Genomic DNA, 17168 nt, shown 5'->3' with positions numbered 1-17168 from the left:
ACCATCAGCATCAAATGAAATGAGAACAGGAAAAACAAAGATTTTAGCAGCTGGAGTTTGGTACAAGAAATTTCACTATAAGGTTAATACGAAAATAAAAACGACCAAACTTAAATACTACGAGGAACTATTTACGCGTATCTTTAATCATCCCAGAAAAATTTGGTATGAAGTGAGAAACTTAACTGGTAAAAATGGGCAGGAACACACTTTGAATGTTGCACTAAATGACCATAGTCTGAATGTTAAAGATTTATTGATAGCGCTGAATGAACATTGTATCAGTTGTGGAAATTACGCTTGCAGTCATTATCAGCATACTCTTTCTACTGTCCCGCCAAGTGAAAGCGTGGTAAACTCGCTTATATTGTCTCTTACCTCTTCTCATGAAGTCAGCAAAATAATTGATAAACTAATGAATGATTCTGCCTCTCGCTTTGATGATATAAAGGCTGTTCCCATCAAACATGTATTCGACATTATTTCACCAGTTTTAACTGACATTATTAATTGTATGCTTGAGACGGGAATATTTCCTGAAAGCCTTAAGATAGCTAGAGTATGTCCTATTCATAAAGGTGGGAATGATAGCTCAGTAAATAACTTCAGGCCCATATCTGTGCTTCCAATTTTTTCATAAGTGATTGAAACTATCATAAATTTAAGATTAAAAGCTTCATAGATAAATTCAGCATAATGAGCAATGCTCAATATGGTTTCCAGAAGAGCAAATCGTGTGAACTCGCACTACTCAACGTCAAGCAAGAAATAATAAAGAACATCGAAAATCGTTTATGCACAATAGGCTTATTTCTAGATCTTCGTAAAGCATTCGACTTCGTTAATCATGACATTCTTTTATGTAAACTGCAGAGGTATGGAATACGGGGAAATGCGCACAAACTCAGAGAGCTGCTTGACCAAACGGCATCAATATGTGTCTTTAAGTAAACTGTCCTCACCACGATCAGTAGTTTTAAATGGTATTCCTCAAGGATCGATACTAGGGCCTTTGTTATTTAATCTGTACATAAATGATCTTCCATCAATACCTTCCTCACCTCGGATAGGCAGATGACACAAACCTGTTCTTTTCAAATGCGTCACTGCCTCACTTAGAAAAAACAGTAAATGATTACTTAGAAAACCTCTCTTTCTGGTTGGACACAAATAAGTTACAGTTAAATGTCAGTAAAACCAAATATGTTATATTTAAACCTATAAATAAACCATATATTGCAAATACTGAAATATTATTTCGAAAACACGCGACTGCATGAAGTGACAGCTCAAAAATTCTTGGGCGTATGGTTTCAAAATGATATGTCCTGGAACACGCATGTGAATAAATTACCTGCAGAGTTAGGAAAAACCATGGGCTGCATGTATAGAATTGGTAAGCTCATTCCTTTGTGGTTAAAGCAAGCACTGTATTCCTCTCTTTTCCTCTCCAAGTTATCATATTGTAGTCTAGTGTGGGGTACTACTACAGCTCATAACTATAACAAACTAACGGTCCTCCTAAAAAAGGTGTTGCAAATAATTGAAAATTATCAAGAAAAACCATCTGATCTTCCAACAGACACAAGCTATTTATCAAACATGAAATGCTTCCAGCTGCGCAAATATATTATTTCAAGTTATTACAATACATAAAAAACAATAAATTGTACCTCTCTGAAGCAAACCTCCAAGAATCAAAGTACACCTTACATAGACACACAAGAAGAATACCGCTCACCAGGACCAATTATGGCAGACAGATCTTAAATTTCCAAGCTCCTTATTTGCTGAATTTCATTGGAGAAGAAATTAAATTCCAGAAACCGGAGTTTAAGAAGTATGTCAAGTCATATTTGTTAAAGAAACCCATTTCTTTCCTTTAATAAGACATTGTTTGCATTCATTTTCGGTGTAATCAAGCTGTATATATGTTATCAGAGTGTGGTGTGCTATGTTTCTGTAATCTATGTTTGTGTGTGCAAGAGCATGAGTTTTGTAGAGTGCCGAGATGTGCATTTAGCATTTCTTTTTCCCTTAAAGTGTTGTCTAATTTCATATTTATATGTTCACTTTTATATGTTCAAATATTTATATTTACATGTTCAAATATGTTTATGTAATTGAGAGCTGTTCCCTGTTTACCTTTGCTTTGAAATGCCAAATTGTGCTCTGTCAGGCTATGAACCTTTAGCTCCTGCCCCATTTTTCTCTGTTTTGAGAAAAAAGAAAGAAAGAAAGAAAGAAAGAAAGAAAGAAAGAAAGAAAGAAAGAAAGGAAGGAAGGAAGGAAGAAAGAAAGAAAGAAAGAAAGAAAGAAAGAAAGAAAGAAAGAAAGAAAGAAAGAAAGAAAGAAAGAAAGAAAGAAAGAAAGAAAGAAAGAAAGAAAGAAAGAAAGAAAGAAAGAAAGAAAGAAAGAAAGAAAGAAAGAAAGAAAGAAAGAAAGAAAGAAATAGAGGTGACTTGCATTAAAACTTCCACCCACCTTCAAAGTGAAAATCCACTACTGTATCAGTATTGTTTCTCTCAACTAAATTCTTCCCATTTTCCTGTTATTGTTTCAACTGACTTGTTTCAATTCATTTCGCAGTGGTAGTGCATTGTGTTTGGTGCAGGACATGACATTTAGGCTGCTGCTTTGGACTCCTTGTGAATGGGTCGCTTGGGATTGGGCGTCATATTTATTTATTCATTATGCACATCACATTGCCCTAATAGGGAAAGTACAATACAATATACAGAACGAATCAAATGAATGACTGTTGTGTATCGTGGTGCAGCCGCTCCAATTGTGTATCACACTACTGCCGCTCCAAGCGCCGCTTCCCGTATAGTACCTTCTGTCTGGCCTGAGCATCGTATTTCGCTCAACACCTCATCCCCGCGTCTCCGCGGCTCTTCGGTCCTGGCACGTACCATATGCATGTACGAAGCTACACGCGGACACTGAACTCTGCACTCTCTCTCTCTATACCGACTGTCTGCCCCGCTTGTACGCTTTCGCTCAATAAACAGTTTTTGCCTCAGACTCCGACTGGAGAACACATCACTGGCGACGAGGACGGGATCGCCGTGATCCCCCAGCGCGCAATTGCAGTCAATACTGACCGCCTCAGGCAAAGCTCCTGGATCCGCTCCAGCCCTGCACGTCCGTCGACATGGCAGCGCTTCTGCCTTCGGCCACGATCGGAGAATTCTCGCCCGCCGAGCCTTCCTCCTGGCCAGTCTACTTAGAACGCCTCGAGTTCTACTTTCAAGCCCACGACATCCAGTCCGATGAGAAGAAACGGGCTTTCCTCTGCAGCGTATGCGGCGTCGACGCGTATACTCTGCTGCGCTCGCTCTGCGCACCCAAGGCACCTTCGGAGGTTCCCTTCTCAGAAATCGTTTCCTTGCTCGACACCCACTTCATCGGGAAACCTTCCGTCACCATGGAACGATTCCGCTTCAACAAGCGAGACCAGCAACCTGGTGAATCGGTGCCAGAATATCTTGCCGCTCTTCGACTGTTAGCTCGCCACTGCGAGTTCGGGGATTGGCTGGATCGACTTCTTTGCGACCGCCTAGTCTGTGGCCTGCGTGAAGAGCCTATCCAAAGACGTCTCCTAGCTGAACCGGACCTCAAGCTGTCGAAGGCCATCCTACTGGCACGTGCTGCGGAAGAAGCAGCAGCCAAGACAGAAGAGGTTCGCCGCTCAAGGGTCCCCTCAGAAACGCATCAATTGCAACGGAACCCCAAGCGCTCGGACGTCAAGCCCGCCAACCATCCTCCGAGTCATCAATGTTGGCGTTGCACCGGCGAGCATGACGCTCGTACTTGCTCCTATCATTCCGCCATCTGTCGCTACTGCGGCAACAAAGGGCACCTGGAGAAGGCCTGCAGGAAGAAGGCAGCAAAAGAAAAAACTTCCAAGCCTGGTCAACACCGAAAGGAGTTTTCTCGCAAAAACAAGTACTCTCGTGGACGCAACCATCAAATTTTGCAATCAGCTGATCCAGCTCAAGACGTAAACTCTACGGCATCAGTCAACTTTCATCGGGAATTTCAAGACCGCAAGTCTACGAGTGGTGCCAACACCATCACTTCTCCGGCAGTCTGCGTGGACGTCCTGATAAACAGTAGGTCTCTGACCATGGAGGTTGACTCCGGGGCCGCCTGCACCATCATCAGCGAGAGGACCATGGAGAAACTTCGGCTCTCAAGGCAAGACCTAAGGCCATCCTCTCTACAGCTGCGCTCCTACACAAGGGAAAGCTTGGAGATTCTGGGATCATTGGAAGTTGCCGTTTCATACAGAACGAAGAGCACTCGCCTTAAACTTCTCGTTGTCCGAGGAAATGGCACCAGCCTGTTGGGGAGAGACTGGTTTTCTGCGTTGGGAATATCGCTCTGCGGAATAAACCACGCATCTGAAATCGAAGTTCCGCTAACCTTGCTGAACGCCGTCTCTGAATACCCAGAAGTCTTCGCTGAAGGACTTGGGAAGAGCAAGGGACCATCCGTTCGTATCGAGCTCAAGGCTGAAATCGCTCCCATCTTCAGGAAAGCACGTCAAGTTCCGGTGGCTCTACTGCCCAAGGTAGACGAAGCCATCGACGTTCTTGTACAGGAAGGCGTCTACCAGCCCGTGCGATCCTCCCGATGGGCGACACCGGTAGTCTGCGTCGTTAAGAAGAACGGCAAGATCAGGCTGTGTGGTGATTACAAAAGCACCGTTAACCAAGCAATCAAGATGGAAACATATCCTCTTCCAACCATCGATCAGCTTTTTTCAAACCTTGCGGGGTGCACTGTATTCTCACAACTAGACCTCAATCAAGCCTATCAGCAGCTTGCCGTGGACAGTGACACAGCCGATCTGCTAACAGTCAATACGCACCGGGGTCTGTTCAAAGTTACTCGCCTGCCGTTCGGAGTGTCGTCCGCCGTAGCCATATTTCAGCGCTACATGGAAGAGCTCCTCTCGGGACTACCTGGGGTCCACGTGTACCTGGACGATATTATAGTGGGAGGTCAAGATGCCTACGAGCACAACAAACACCTGCGAGATGTGCTGAAACGCATAAGTGACGACAACATTCGTCTGAGCCGAGAGAAATGCACCTTCGGCATGCCGGAAGTAACCTTCCTTGGATACCGCATTGACGCTGCCGGTATTCATCCGACCGAAGAAAAGGTCGAAGCCCTTAAAGAAGCTCCCAGTCCAAGGAACAAGCAGCAACTTCAGTCTTTTCTCGGACTGCTAAACTTCTACAACAGATTCTTGCACGGTGCAGCTCACGCCCTCGAGCCTCTATACCGTCTGCTAGCAAAGGATCAGACGTGGAGATGGCGCAAAGAAGAAGCCGACGCTTTCAAGCACGCCAAGGAACTTATACAGACATCCGATGTCTTAGTCCACTACGACGTGCACAAGCCGCTCACGCTTGCCTGCGACGCGTCTGCCTACGGCATAGGATTTGTCCTTAGTCACGAAGGCTCTACCGGACAAGAATCTCCAATTGCATTCGGTTCCCGTACTTTGAGCTCGACCGAAAGGAACTACTCTCAGACAGACCGAGAAGCTCTGGCTGTCGTTTCCGGTGTCAAGAAGTTCCACCAATATCTGTATGGCAGACACTTCAAGGTCTATACTGACCACAAGCCGTTGCTGGGCCTGCTGCATCACAGTCGTCCAATACCTAGCGTAGTTTCACCGAGGATGCTTCGATGGAATTTACTCCTCGCACAGTACGACTATGAGCTGATCTACCGACCAGGACGTCAAATGGGCAATGCTGATTCACTCAGCCGCCTGCCGCTGCCCTCCACAAATGCCGAAAGTCCTGTTATGACAGATGTTCTGCTGCTAGAAAACCCCCCAGAAGCCTTTGCAGATGCATTCAAGATTTCTCAGCTGACAAGGAAGGACCGTGTGTTGTCGCGAGTACTCAAGTGGATTCGTACCGGATGGCCAGCAAAGGTAGAGGACCAGTTCCAACCTTACTTCGTGCGCCGCGACGAACTCTCCGCTTATCGTGATTGCATTCTGTGGGGCTCCCGAGTCGTGATTCCACCGCAACTCCGCATGGAAGTGCTTGAGCTACTTCACTCATCACACCCAGGAATCGTTCGCATGAAGGGACTAGCGCGAGGTTACGTCTGGTGGCCGAAACTCGACAGCGATGTGGACAACACCGTCCGTGCAAGAATCCAGGAATGCTCCACCCCGCGTTGCAGTCCATCCCTGGGAGCAGACTACGAGACCGTGGTCTAGGCTGCACGTGGACTTCGCTGGACCAGTCCAAGTCAAGACATTTCTTATCGTCGTGGACTCGTTCTCAAAATGGCTAGAGGTCGTTGTGGTGAGGACAACTTCAGCTGCAGTTGTTGTCCGAGAACTCAGACGGCTGTTCGCCACACACGGACTTCCCGACGTCGTCGTATCTGACAACGGTTCTGCATTCACATCAGCTGAATTCCGGCAGTTCCTCGCCGGGAACAACGTTCGTCAAGCTTTAGTCGCACCCTACCATCCGTCTTCTAACGGACAGGCCGAACGCTTCGTTCAGGAAACGAAGAAAGCTCTTAAACGACTGAAAGGGGGCGACATCGAACTTCAGCTCAGTCGTTTCCTGTTCCAGCAGCACTTGCTGCCCTGCACGACTACAGGAAGAAGCCCGGCGGAGCTACTGTTCTCACGTCAGCTCAAGTCCGCCCTAGACTACTTGCACCCTGATTCTCAGGAAGGCAACTTGCGACGCGACCAGTTGTCGCGGGAACTCCGCGCTACACCAACCCGCAAGTTTGAGCCTGGTGACTCAGTCTTTGCTAGGAATTTTTCGCCACATGGGTCTCGGTGGCTTCCCGCGATCATCTGCTCCTGCAAAGGACCTGTGTCCTATGAAGTCGAACTCCTGGACGGTACGTCCTGGCGTAGGCACATCGACCACCTTAGAAAGAGGGACTATAACCTACCCGATCTTCCTCACCGTGCACCTGAACTCGAACTGCCTGAGCCGCATTCAGAGTCAGAAGACCAGGACGAACAACCCGCTAGCACTTCGACCGAGCCAGACGCCGACTCACCTGAACCCGGGCACAGCCGCTCCAACTCAGAGAACGCGGATACCTCCGACAGAATTCCTCCGGCGACCGGCACCGTTCCTCGACGCTCCGCCCGAGAGAGGAAGTTTCCTTCTCACCTCCGAGACTACTACGTCTAAGGGGGGAGGAGTGTTGTGTATCGTGGTGCAGCCGCTCCAATTGTGTATCACACTACTGCCGCTCCAAGCGCCGCTTCCCGTATAGTACCTTCTGTCTGGCCTGAGCATCGTATTTCGCTCAACACCTCATCCCCGCGTCTCCGCGGCTCTTCGGTCCTGGCACGTACCATATGCATGTACGAAGCTACACGCGGACACTGAACTCTGCACTCTCTCTCTCTATACCGACTGTCTGCCCCGCTTGTACGCTTTCGCTCAATAAACAGTTTTTGCCTCAGACTCCGACTGGAGAACACATCAATGACACTGGGGTTTGCTGGTGTGGAGCGTGGCATTGGCAGGCAGTCCATTCCAGTTGACTGATGCCTGGACAAAGAAAGAATGCAAGTGTGCAGTGGTACGTGCACGAGGAGAATAAATGCCTTTAACATGACTGGTGCAAAGGGAGACATGATGAGCTGGTTATAAATCTGCAAAGAATAAGTGGTAAAATTTGCGAAAGAGGCTCAGCTTGTAGATTTTGCTTTGTAGGTTTGCAAGGACAAGCTGGTTAGCTTTAGATTTCATGGCAGTGACACTAGAATGATAAGAATAATCTGAGTGGATGAATTTAACTGTGCAATGTTGTACTGATTCAAATGTTTTCATCAAGCAAGAAATGTAAGGGTCCCATACTGCACATGCATATTCGAGCTTCGGATGAACTAATGTTATGTAGGCGAGAGACATAACAGAAGAGTAAGCTAATCTTTAACTGCATCGTAAGTAGGACAGGACATGATTAGCTTTATTAGTAATTACTGTAATATCGGTGGACCAAGAAAGATCATGTGATATGTTAATTCCTAGGTACTTACATGCTGATGTGGGAGAAATAATGGTGCCACATAGTTCATAGTCGGACATTGAGTATGTATTTCGCTGATTTTATTTTTTTTTATTATTTATCTGTACCTCAAAGGCCCACAAGGGGGCATTACACGAGAAGTGGGCTGCCTTATGTATTAAGTAATTAGTTCGATTGATGCCTTGAAGCGATCAAGGGTGTTGTGCAGAACAGTTTCCATTGGCAAGTTATTCCACTCTCTGGTAGTCTGGCTGATGGTAGGTGGATGCTCGAGGAGGATGCATGCCTTTTGGGTGGTTAATACGGCATGTATGCTTAACAAATAGAGCTAGCTCAGTGGAACAGGAAAGGTTTTTTTAAGAATCCATGTTGGTTAGGTTGAAAGAATTTGACAGACTGTAAAAATTTCTTCATGTGTGAGTAAATAACATGCTCCATTAGTTTAGAGAGAATGCTAGTGAGTGAGTGAAGGCTAATAAATAAAGCTACTTAAGTTGTACCTTGATGGAAACAGCACTGCTAGTGGTTTTTAGAGATGATCTACAACTTTTCTATCAGCACTTTTTTCCTCTTCAGTAATTAAAGTTACCTAATTAGCCTTAACTAATTAATTAGCGTTGAAGAATAAAAAAAATACTGCAGACTAGGCCACACGACTCTGACCAATCTTCAGTTGGTTGCACTGGGCTAGGACACTTTGTCTTCTTGGTTACATTTAGCTGGGACACCTGGTTTATTAGAAAAAGTAGTGGGCTGAGGACAGTGCCCTGTTCACACCTGAAAGTACAGAAGACCTGGCAGTGGCAGAACTGGTATTATTGGCATACACAAATTGCTATCGGTTATTTACAAATCACAAATCCACTCATACACACTAGGCTGAAGATTAAAACATGAAAGTTCTAAATATATCTGGTGAGAAACCTAGTCAAAAGCTTTTTCGAAGTCTAAAAATAGGGCATCAACAGTAATGTTATTTTTGAGGTTCATTGAGCATTGATGAATAATGCTAATTGTGTCTCAGAGTGACCTTTATGAAGCTCATGTTGGTTGGGATAAAATAAATTACTAGACATTAGACACTTTACTACATGTAAGTGGATTGCATGTTCCATTAGTTCAGACCAAACGCAAGTCAGTGATATAGGGTGGTAGTTACTAGGTGATTGTCAAGGGCGTTTTTTCAGGACTTGGATGACTTTTTTTACCTTCTAGTCTTGTGGAACTAAGCCTGGAGAAGGCTTTTGGAAGATATGCAATAAAATAATAATTTAATATTTTAATACGACAGCGTTAAGGGACCTGTGTTGCAGAAAAGGCAGCAAAGGCTTTTATGGTCAAAGGCCTTTGTGGTAAAGGTCTTTAGGGTAAAGGTCTTATGGTAAAGACCTTTATAATAAAGGCTTTTTGGTCGAAGGCCTTTATGGTTACGGTCTTTGGTTTAAAGGATGACTTTGCATTCACAGTCCATTGGGACCATTAAGTGCCCACCATAACTAGTTATACTGCACAATATTCCGTGCTTAGCCATGTCAAATCATCTGCTAATTTTTTCAACAAGTTTTATGATTCCGTGGGGTTCGAATATTAGGTCAGGCATCAAAGAGTGATCAAATCAAGAAAAGTCTGGTAAGGTGGCATTAGGCTCATGAGTAAAAACAGAACAAAAAGTTGAATTTAACACCCAGGCAACGCCCTGGTCTTGAACAGTGGTCCCATCTAGGTTGAGCAATGACAAGGGCTTAGAATAAGTGGGATTAATAATTTTTCAAATTTTTTAGAGTTATTACGTAGCATGGAAGGCAGGGTAAATGAATAAAATAACTGCTTTGTGTTTTTGCCTAGGAATAAAATGTTTTTTTTGCATCATGATAATTTTTTAAAGCTCTTGTGCTACAAAGCTCTTTCACCACACGAAGTAATTGTTTCTCTTATACAGATGGGTTAGAGTGTTATTGAACAATGGGGATCTTACGTTCTCAGCTACAGTGACTGTGGGTACATGAGCATTTTATTTCTAAAAAGTATCGAGTTGGTGTCAACGGAGTGGTGGTGAAAATCAGTTAAGGACCAGTCTCAAAACTGAGTGAGTGCTTCGTTAATTTTTTGATAATCAGCTCTATCGTACATGTTTATTGTTTTCTTTACCTTTCCGGGGCATGGGAGGCACTAATATGTAGCATGAATTGTTACATGATTGCTAAGTGCAGGAAGCTGTGAAGCCTACAAGATGTTATGTGGGTGTGATGTGAGGAGGATGTCAAGAACATTAACAGGTCTGTGAGTTTGCCTGGTTGAGAAATGCGCCATTTGTGATAAACCAGAAGTGAGACAAGCATCAACAGTCACTTTCAGAGCTATGGTTTGGTGTTGTTATTGTGATATCTGTCCAGGTTATACGGGGAAGTTGACATTGTCAAAGATTAGTATCAGAAAATTAAGGCGCAATCTAGATAAATCTTTAATGCATCATAGAAGTGCCCAATGAAGGAACTATCAGCATCTGGAGGCAGTAGAATGCTGCAGTTGTAACAGGTGGGAAAGTGGCACAACAAGATGTAAAAGCAGCTTCAAGAAGGCAGGGTATATCAACGTTAGTGTACTCCAGACATCTATGTGTGGCAATAAGGACACCACCTCCATGTTTTATAACACGATCGCGCTGGAAAGTATCAAAGTTGAGAGAGGAGAAAAGCATTTCGAAATTGAAAATTGATGAATTCAACCATGTTTTAGCTAATACAACAGTAGTACTGTCAGTGGTGTCAGAGAGGTTAAAAAGGGAATCATGCTTTTGGATGATGGTTCTAATATTTTCTAATATCAGCGTACAGTAATGAAAGACAGTTATGATTACAACACTGCAATATGCACTTTCTCATGTGTACAATCTCCAGGCTATGATTCATACCATCTTTTAAAATAAATTGACCCGCCGCGATGGCTCAGTGGTTATGGCGCTCGGCTGCTGACCCGAAAGACATGGGTTCGATCCCGGCCGCGGCAGCCGAATTTCGATGAAGCCGAAATTCCAGAGGCTCGTGTACTGTGCAATGTCAGTGCACATTAAGAACCCCAGGTGGTCGAAATTTCTCGAGCCCTCCACTTTGGCATCTCTCATAGCCTGAGTCATTTTGGGACGTTAAACCCCATGAAATAAAACTAATCCAAACTTTATCGTCCAAATGAGCAGGCAAGAGTCTTCGCCCTAGGTGGGCGGTGTCCTTAGTCCAAGAGGCCACGAGCCTTGGCCGTTTGCCACGCCCTGTCCACCAGCATGAGCTGGATCTCAGGGTCAGTGCTGGTTAGCTGGGCCTCCAAGCGCATATACCTCCATACATGTGCACATGAGTGCCTTCTCCATGACTTGTCAGGACAGCTAGCCATTTGAGTCTTAAACTCCTTACACAGCACAATATATGATTTTTGCAGGTATGAATAAACTCACCAGTCATCGGCTTTTGCACAGATTCGCACCCGTCCCTTCTCCATACTTGGCACACATTATAGCTCTTTTTCATCTCCTACAACCCCCCCACCCCCACCCCACACACACACACACACACACACACACAAATTAGCAGGCTAGAGCAGCCTACATTGTTGACCTCTCTGCATTTTCCTTGACAAGCTCATTCTCCCTTTCTGTTGGCAGGGTTGTGGAAGTACTCGCGGCACCCCAACTACTTTGGGGAGATCACGCTGTGGTGGGGGATCTTCCTGATCGCCACCAATGTGCTCAAGGGGGCCGAGTGGGTGGCCGTGCTCAGCCCCCTTTTCATCACCGCCATCATCCTTTTTCTCAGTGGAGTGCCCCTGCTGGAGAATAGCGCCGACATACGCTATGGCTGGTATGTGCCATGTACTGACACACAGTGTGCAGTAAGACTGTTATTACATTAGTCCCACCTCATGGAAATGTACAGAAACAGTGGGTATTGTGTCTAGCAGTGCTTGTCAAAATATGAAAACTGATTTGCTTTTGCTTGTGTGTTGCTGTCCCAGTAAGCAAGAATATATTATGTGTGTCTTCCTCCCACCTGCCCTATCCCTGTTTTCAAGCTAGCGCTTCAAAAAATATGATATATTATCAGTTGTGGTATAAGCCAATAAAAATTAATGGCAGTCTAAATGCTGCACTGAGTAGTGCCGCTGCACAGGTCCAGTATCACGCATCAAAGGCAGTCGCGGCCTTTCAAAGTGCAGCTCAGTGACACAAAATCCTGGAGGAAATCCTGAAGACTGTCATGATGTAGTCAGATGCAACCCAAGAATGGAGCAGTAAATGCCCCACAAATGAGACCCTTGCATCACCATCGTCAGCCTACCTACGACCACTGCAGGACAAAGGGCCCTCCCATATTTTCCAGTCAGCCCTGTCCTGTGCCAGCTGTGGTCATCTTATCCCTGCAAGCTTCCTAATCTCATCGGCCCACCTGACTCTTTGCTGCCCCCTGCTATGCTTACCTTCTCTTCGAATCCATTCCATTACCCTTAGGGGTATCATAAACCCACGTTTGTTCCCTGACCCACTCTGCTCTCTTCCAGTCCCTTAACGTTATATGTACTTATCATTTTCCTTTTATGTGTTACTACGCTATCCTCTACTTAATTTCAGGTCCTTTCATTAGCCTCCAAGTTTCTGCCCCAGAGGCGAGTACTGGCACGGTACAACTGTTTTATACTTTCCTCTTGAGGGATATTGGTAAGCTGCCTTTTTTGACCAGAAAGTACCAGCCAAGTGCGCTCCACCCCATTCTTATTTGCCTAATTATTTCACTCTCATGGTCCAGATTTGCGATCAATACCTGCCCTAAGCTGCCGCGGTGGCTTAGTGGTTATGATGCTCGGCTGCTGACCCGAAAGACGTGGGTTCGATCCTGGCTGCGGCAGTTGAATTTTGATGGAGGAAAAATTCTAGATGCCCATGTACTGTGCATTGTCAGTGCACATTAAAGAACCCCAGATGGTCGAAATTTCCGGAGCCCTTCACTACGGCGTCTCCCATAGCTTGAGTTGCTTTGGGACGTTATATATTAACCCAATACCTGCCCTAAGTGGATGTATTCCCTTACCACTTCCACTGCTTCGCTGCCTATCATAAACTGCTGTTCTCTTCCGAGACTGTTGAACATTACTTTAGTTTTGTTGATAATAATTTTTAAACCCACCATTCTGGTTTAACTGTTTAGGTTCTCAATAATGCTCTGGAGTTCATCCCTTGAGTTACCTAGCAAGGCAGTGTCATCATCAAATCGGAGATTACTAAGGTGTTCTCCATTAACTTTTATCCCCGACTCTTCCCAAGCAAATTCTATAAACATTCCTTTAAACACACTGCAATAGCAGTGGAGATATTGTGTCTTACCTGCCTGACACACTTCCTAATTGGAATTTTGTCACTTTCTCTGTCAGGAGCTATGGTCAGTGCGCCACCACTATGGCTATTTTCCAGTACCTTTGCATATGCCTCTTCCACATCCTCGTTATGCAGTCCCTGCATGACTGCTGCAGCTTTCACATTCAAATGTTTTCTTACAATCTATGAACGCTATAAATAGGGGTTGGTTATATTCTGAGCATTTCTCTTGTCACCTGCCTGATGGTGTGAATATGGTCTATTGCCAAGTAGCCTTTCCAAAAAAGTCAGCCTGTTCCTTTGGTTCACTGAAGTCTAAGGTTGATCCAATTCTATTAGTGATTATCTGAGTAAAAACTTTGTGAGCAACTGACAGCAAGCTGATTGATCTGTAATTTTTCAAGTCCTTGGCATCCCATTTCTTATGGATTAAAATAACATTAATGCTCTTCCAAGCTTCTGGTACACTCAAGGTGGTGAGGCATTGCGTATAGAGGGTGGCAAATTTGTCTTGCACGACGCCCCATCATCCTTCTGCATCTTTTTGCAACAGATCTGCATTTACTTCATCCTCGCTTGCTGCTTTTCCTTTTTGCATTGCTCGTAAGGTTTTCTTTACTTCCTCTTTTGGTTTGGTTTATTGGGGGTTTAATGTCCCAAAGCGACTAAGACTATGAGAGACACCGTTGTGCAGGGCTGCAGAAATTTCGACCACCTGGGGTTCTTTCACATGCACTGACATCGCACAGTACATGGGCCTCTAGAATTTCGCCTCCATCAAAATTCGACCACCGCGGCCGGGATCGAACCCGTGTCTTTCGGGTCAGCCGCCGAGCACCATAACCACTGAGCCACCGTGACGGCTTTACTTCCTCTTTCATAAGGAGTGAGATTTGAAATTCCTCCACACCACTGCTTTTGTCGTTAGTGTCATGATTATTTTGGCTACTCTACATATCTGTGTAGACTTCCTCAGCTACTTTAACTTCTTATCTGTATTAAGGTATTAACTGTATTAACTTCTTATCTGTATTATCTGTACTGGTGATAACATTGTGCTCATTGTCTCTGAGTGCATATGTCTAATTTTTCCTCATGCTTAATCTCCTCTTGACCGCACAGGCTACCTCCATTCTGCAGAACATGCTTGAAACTCCCCATATCATACTTCCTGGTGTGTTTATCTTACACTTATTGATTAGTCTTGGCATTGGAATAATAAAAAACTGGATGAGTTGGTTTTGCTTGCGGAACATTGTTAAAAAAAAAATGAAGACAACGCAAAGGCAAGACAGAACATGCGCTAACTTTTAGCACCTGTTCTGTGTGTTAGCTGTGTATTAATTCCTGTTGTTTTGCCTTTGTGCCATCTTCATTTTTTTACGCTATGGTCTGCTAGCCTTGACAGTTCCACTAATCGTATCCTACCTGTGAGGTTAGAGGCTTTTATTCATTGGTGTTGCTTAATCAGATCTTTCGTCTCCTGATAGAGCTTGCAGTATCCTGTCTAGCTACCCTACCCCCTACTTCTATTGTACACTCTGTAATTATATTTGTGAGATTTTCATTAATCAGTTGAACACTAAAGTTGCCTTCCTTGGTTTAAGAAAACTATCTATTCTTGAGTAAGATCCTGAGTTCCCCTACTTTCCTTCTTACCGCTAATCGTTGGTGTGCTTTTTTCTTACTGTTTTCCCCCATTCCCTATTAAAATTGAGGCTAATTCTAGGCCTTGCCTTGCCTAGCATTTCCACATCCTGCACGATGCCAGGATGGGAGCACAGTATGATGTCTATTTCGTGTTTATTCTCATCATTTGGGCTGTTCTAATGGCACTGGCCTGTTGTCGTCATATAACAGTCAGCCACCTCGCACCTGCTAATCACCTGCTATGCCAGACTAGCAGATGCAAGGTTGTTTGCTGCGGCATTATGACAATAGGCCAATATCAATGGTTCAGGGGCTTCTTTAAGGGGCATTTACCACTCCACTCTTGAGTTGTATCCAGCTGCACCTAATCCAAGAGAATGTGGCTCTATAATATTTATACTATTTGAGAATTCCAATTCCTTACAGATATATACAGGTCAAGAAACAGTCAGTGATATTACGCAGATTTATTTCCTGTATGTGTTGCTTTAGATGCTCTCATGTATTGCAAGTGTTTGACAAGCCTCTAGCTTTGTGATTTCGTCTTTCACTACTTCTCTCACTCTACAGAAAATAAAGTGCATTTGGAGCATTGTCATGGCCGTAACAAGAGGTTGTACAGCCTGCGTCATCCTTGTGTAGAGCACTATGGCGGCGCACTTCCCTGAAGACAGAGCTACACCTCATCGCAGGTGCTAGGTTCTAGAGGAAACACTTACGCAGAAGTAGAGCCGCATAGATGTGGAAGCAAAGTGAGCACAGGCACTTTGGCTAGAAATTCAAGTTCTTTTTATTTCAATATCAGATACGTCGTTACTGAGGGCCATAGACTATAAAAGTCATGCAAACGGCTTGACAAGGTCCACGACCCTATACACTTGGCATAGGCTGACTGAGCAAGAAACCGTATACACTGCATGAACTTATATACATGGAGGTATGCGAGCAGAAACAGAAAAATAAAATTGAGAAACAAAAGAAAAGAGAAAGAAAAGAAGATTAAAAAAAAAAGTGTACGGAAAAAATTTGCTTATACAACACTATTTAAGTAGCTGGGAAGAAGGAAACATGGCATTTGCTTTCCATAGTTGGTTTGAATGCGTGGAACTTACCACTCTTGCAATATTCGAGTGCTGTGCGCTTTTTTTTTCTTTTTGCAAGATGGGAAGCTGTTATTATACTTAATGTCCATTTTAAAGCACTTAAGAAGCGTGGTTTTATGAAGCTCGGCTCAGTATGGCAGCCCTTTTGAATCCTATGAAGATTGTTAATGTTGGTCAAAGTGGTGGTTGTCCACACTAAATGGTGATAGTTAATGTGGGACATGAACAAACTATTGTAAATTATGAGTTTGGTGCTTCTTGGTAAATAATGCTGTAATTTGTTGAGTATGCCACACACTCATGATAACCTGGCTGCGACCAAATTTATGTGCATGTTTCAGGCCATATGTCCTTCAAAGAAACGTTCTTCAAAGGATCATGGGTGTTGTCTAATAGCAGTTTTTATTGACAGGTGCGAACTGCTTGAGCGCTATAGACAAAGGTGACGCACACTGTACATATTGTCTGAGTATTTTTATACACGGCAGTTAAAAATATTTTCATCATTTATGTATGAAATGTAACCAAACGTGGCAAAGAAGTGTAACGTTTTATGCTGATTTCAGAACTACACTTTATTCTAAGGTAACTCATGCAGTTGTTGAGTAATTACAGTTGCACGCAAAGTCATCCCCGGGGTGTTGAATAGCTAGAGAAAGTGCAGAAGTTTTTTTATGACAGAATGTTCACAAACCCCTGTTCTCTGCAACATAGCTACCAGTTCTTTTTTGAGATGCCCAGTACTCATGGAAATAGAGGTTGATTTCCAGCATGCATATCTTGCAAATATCACATAAAAAAATTATTGCATGTGTGCATAGCAAAATTAGGACCTTCATTACATTCCTCAATGCCTCATGATTCGTGCGCAACAAATAAAATCATTCTACTGTCATTCATTAGGGAATGCCAAAGGGATGAGTAATAGCAATGGCAGAAAAAGTGAAAGCCAAGAAAATCAACCTTGACGTTTATTCTCTCATTTGCCTCGTTTATCGCCTCGC

General features: G+C 44.1%; 1 protein-coding gene across 3 annotated transcripts in view; it reads left to right on the top strand.

The window, feature by feature from the left end:
* The window catches only part of LOC149352740 (uncharacterized), a 40172-nt gene that overhangs the window by 11652 nt on the left and 11352 nt on the right, over positions 1–17168 (top strand). For all 3 annotated transcript variants that reach the window (XR_016290848.1, XM_089581965.1, XM_089581964.1), the window contains exon 5: positions 11708–11903. Coding sequence is in view for 2 of the 3 variants with exons in the window: in XM_089581965.1 (XP_089438091.1) it covers positions 11708–11903 (196 nt within the window). In the remaining variant the exon portion in view is untranslated. The remainder of the gene's footprint in view (positions 1–11707; positions 11904–17168) is intronic.

This window comes from Amblyomma mixtum, chromosome 3, assembly GCF_055824585.1.
Source record: "Amblyomma mixtum isolate Tamu chromosome 3, ASM5582458v1, whole genome shotgun sequence".
Lineage (NCBI taxonomy): Eukaryota > Metazoa > Arthropoda > Arachnida > Ixodida > Ixodidae > Amblyomma > Amblyomma mixtum.
The sequence above is the reverse complement of the archived record's forward strand: the minus strand, read 5'-3'. Positions and strand labels throughout refer to the sequence as shown.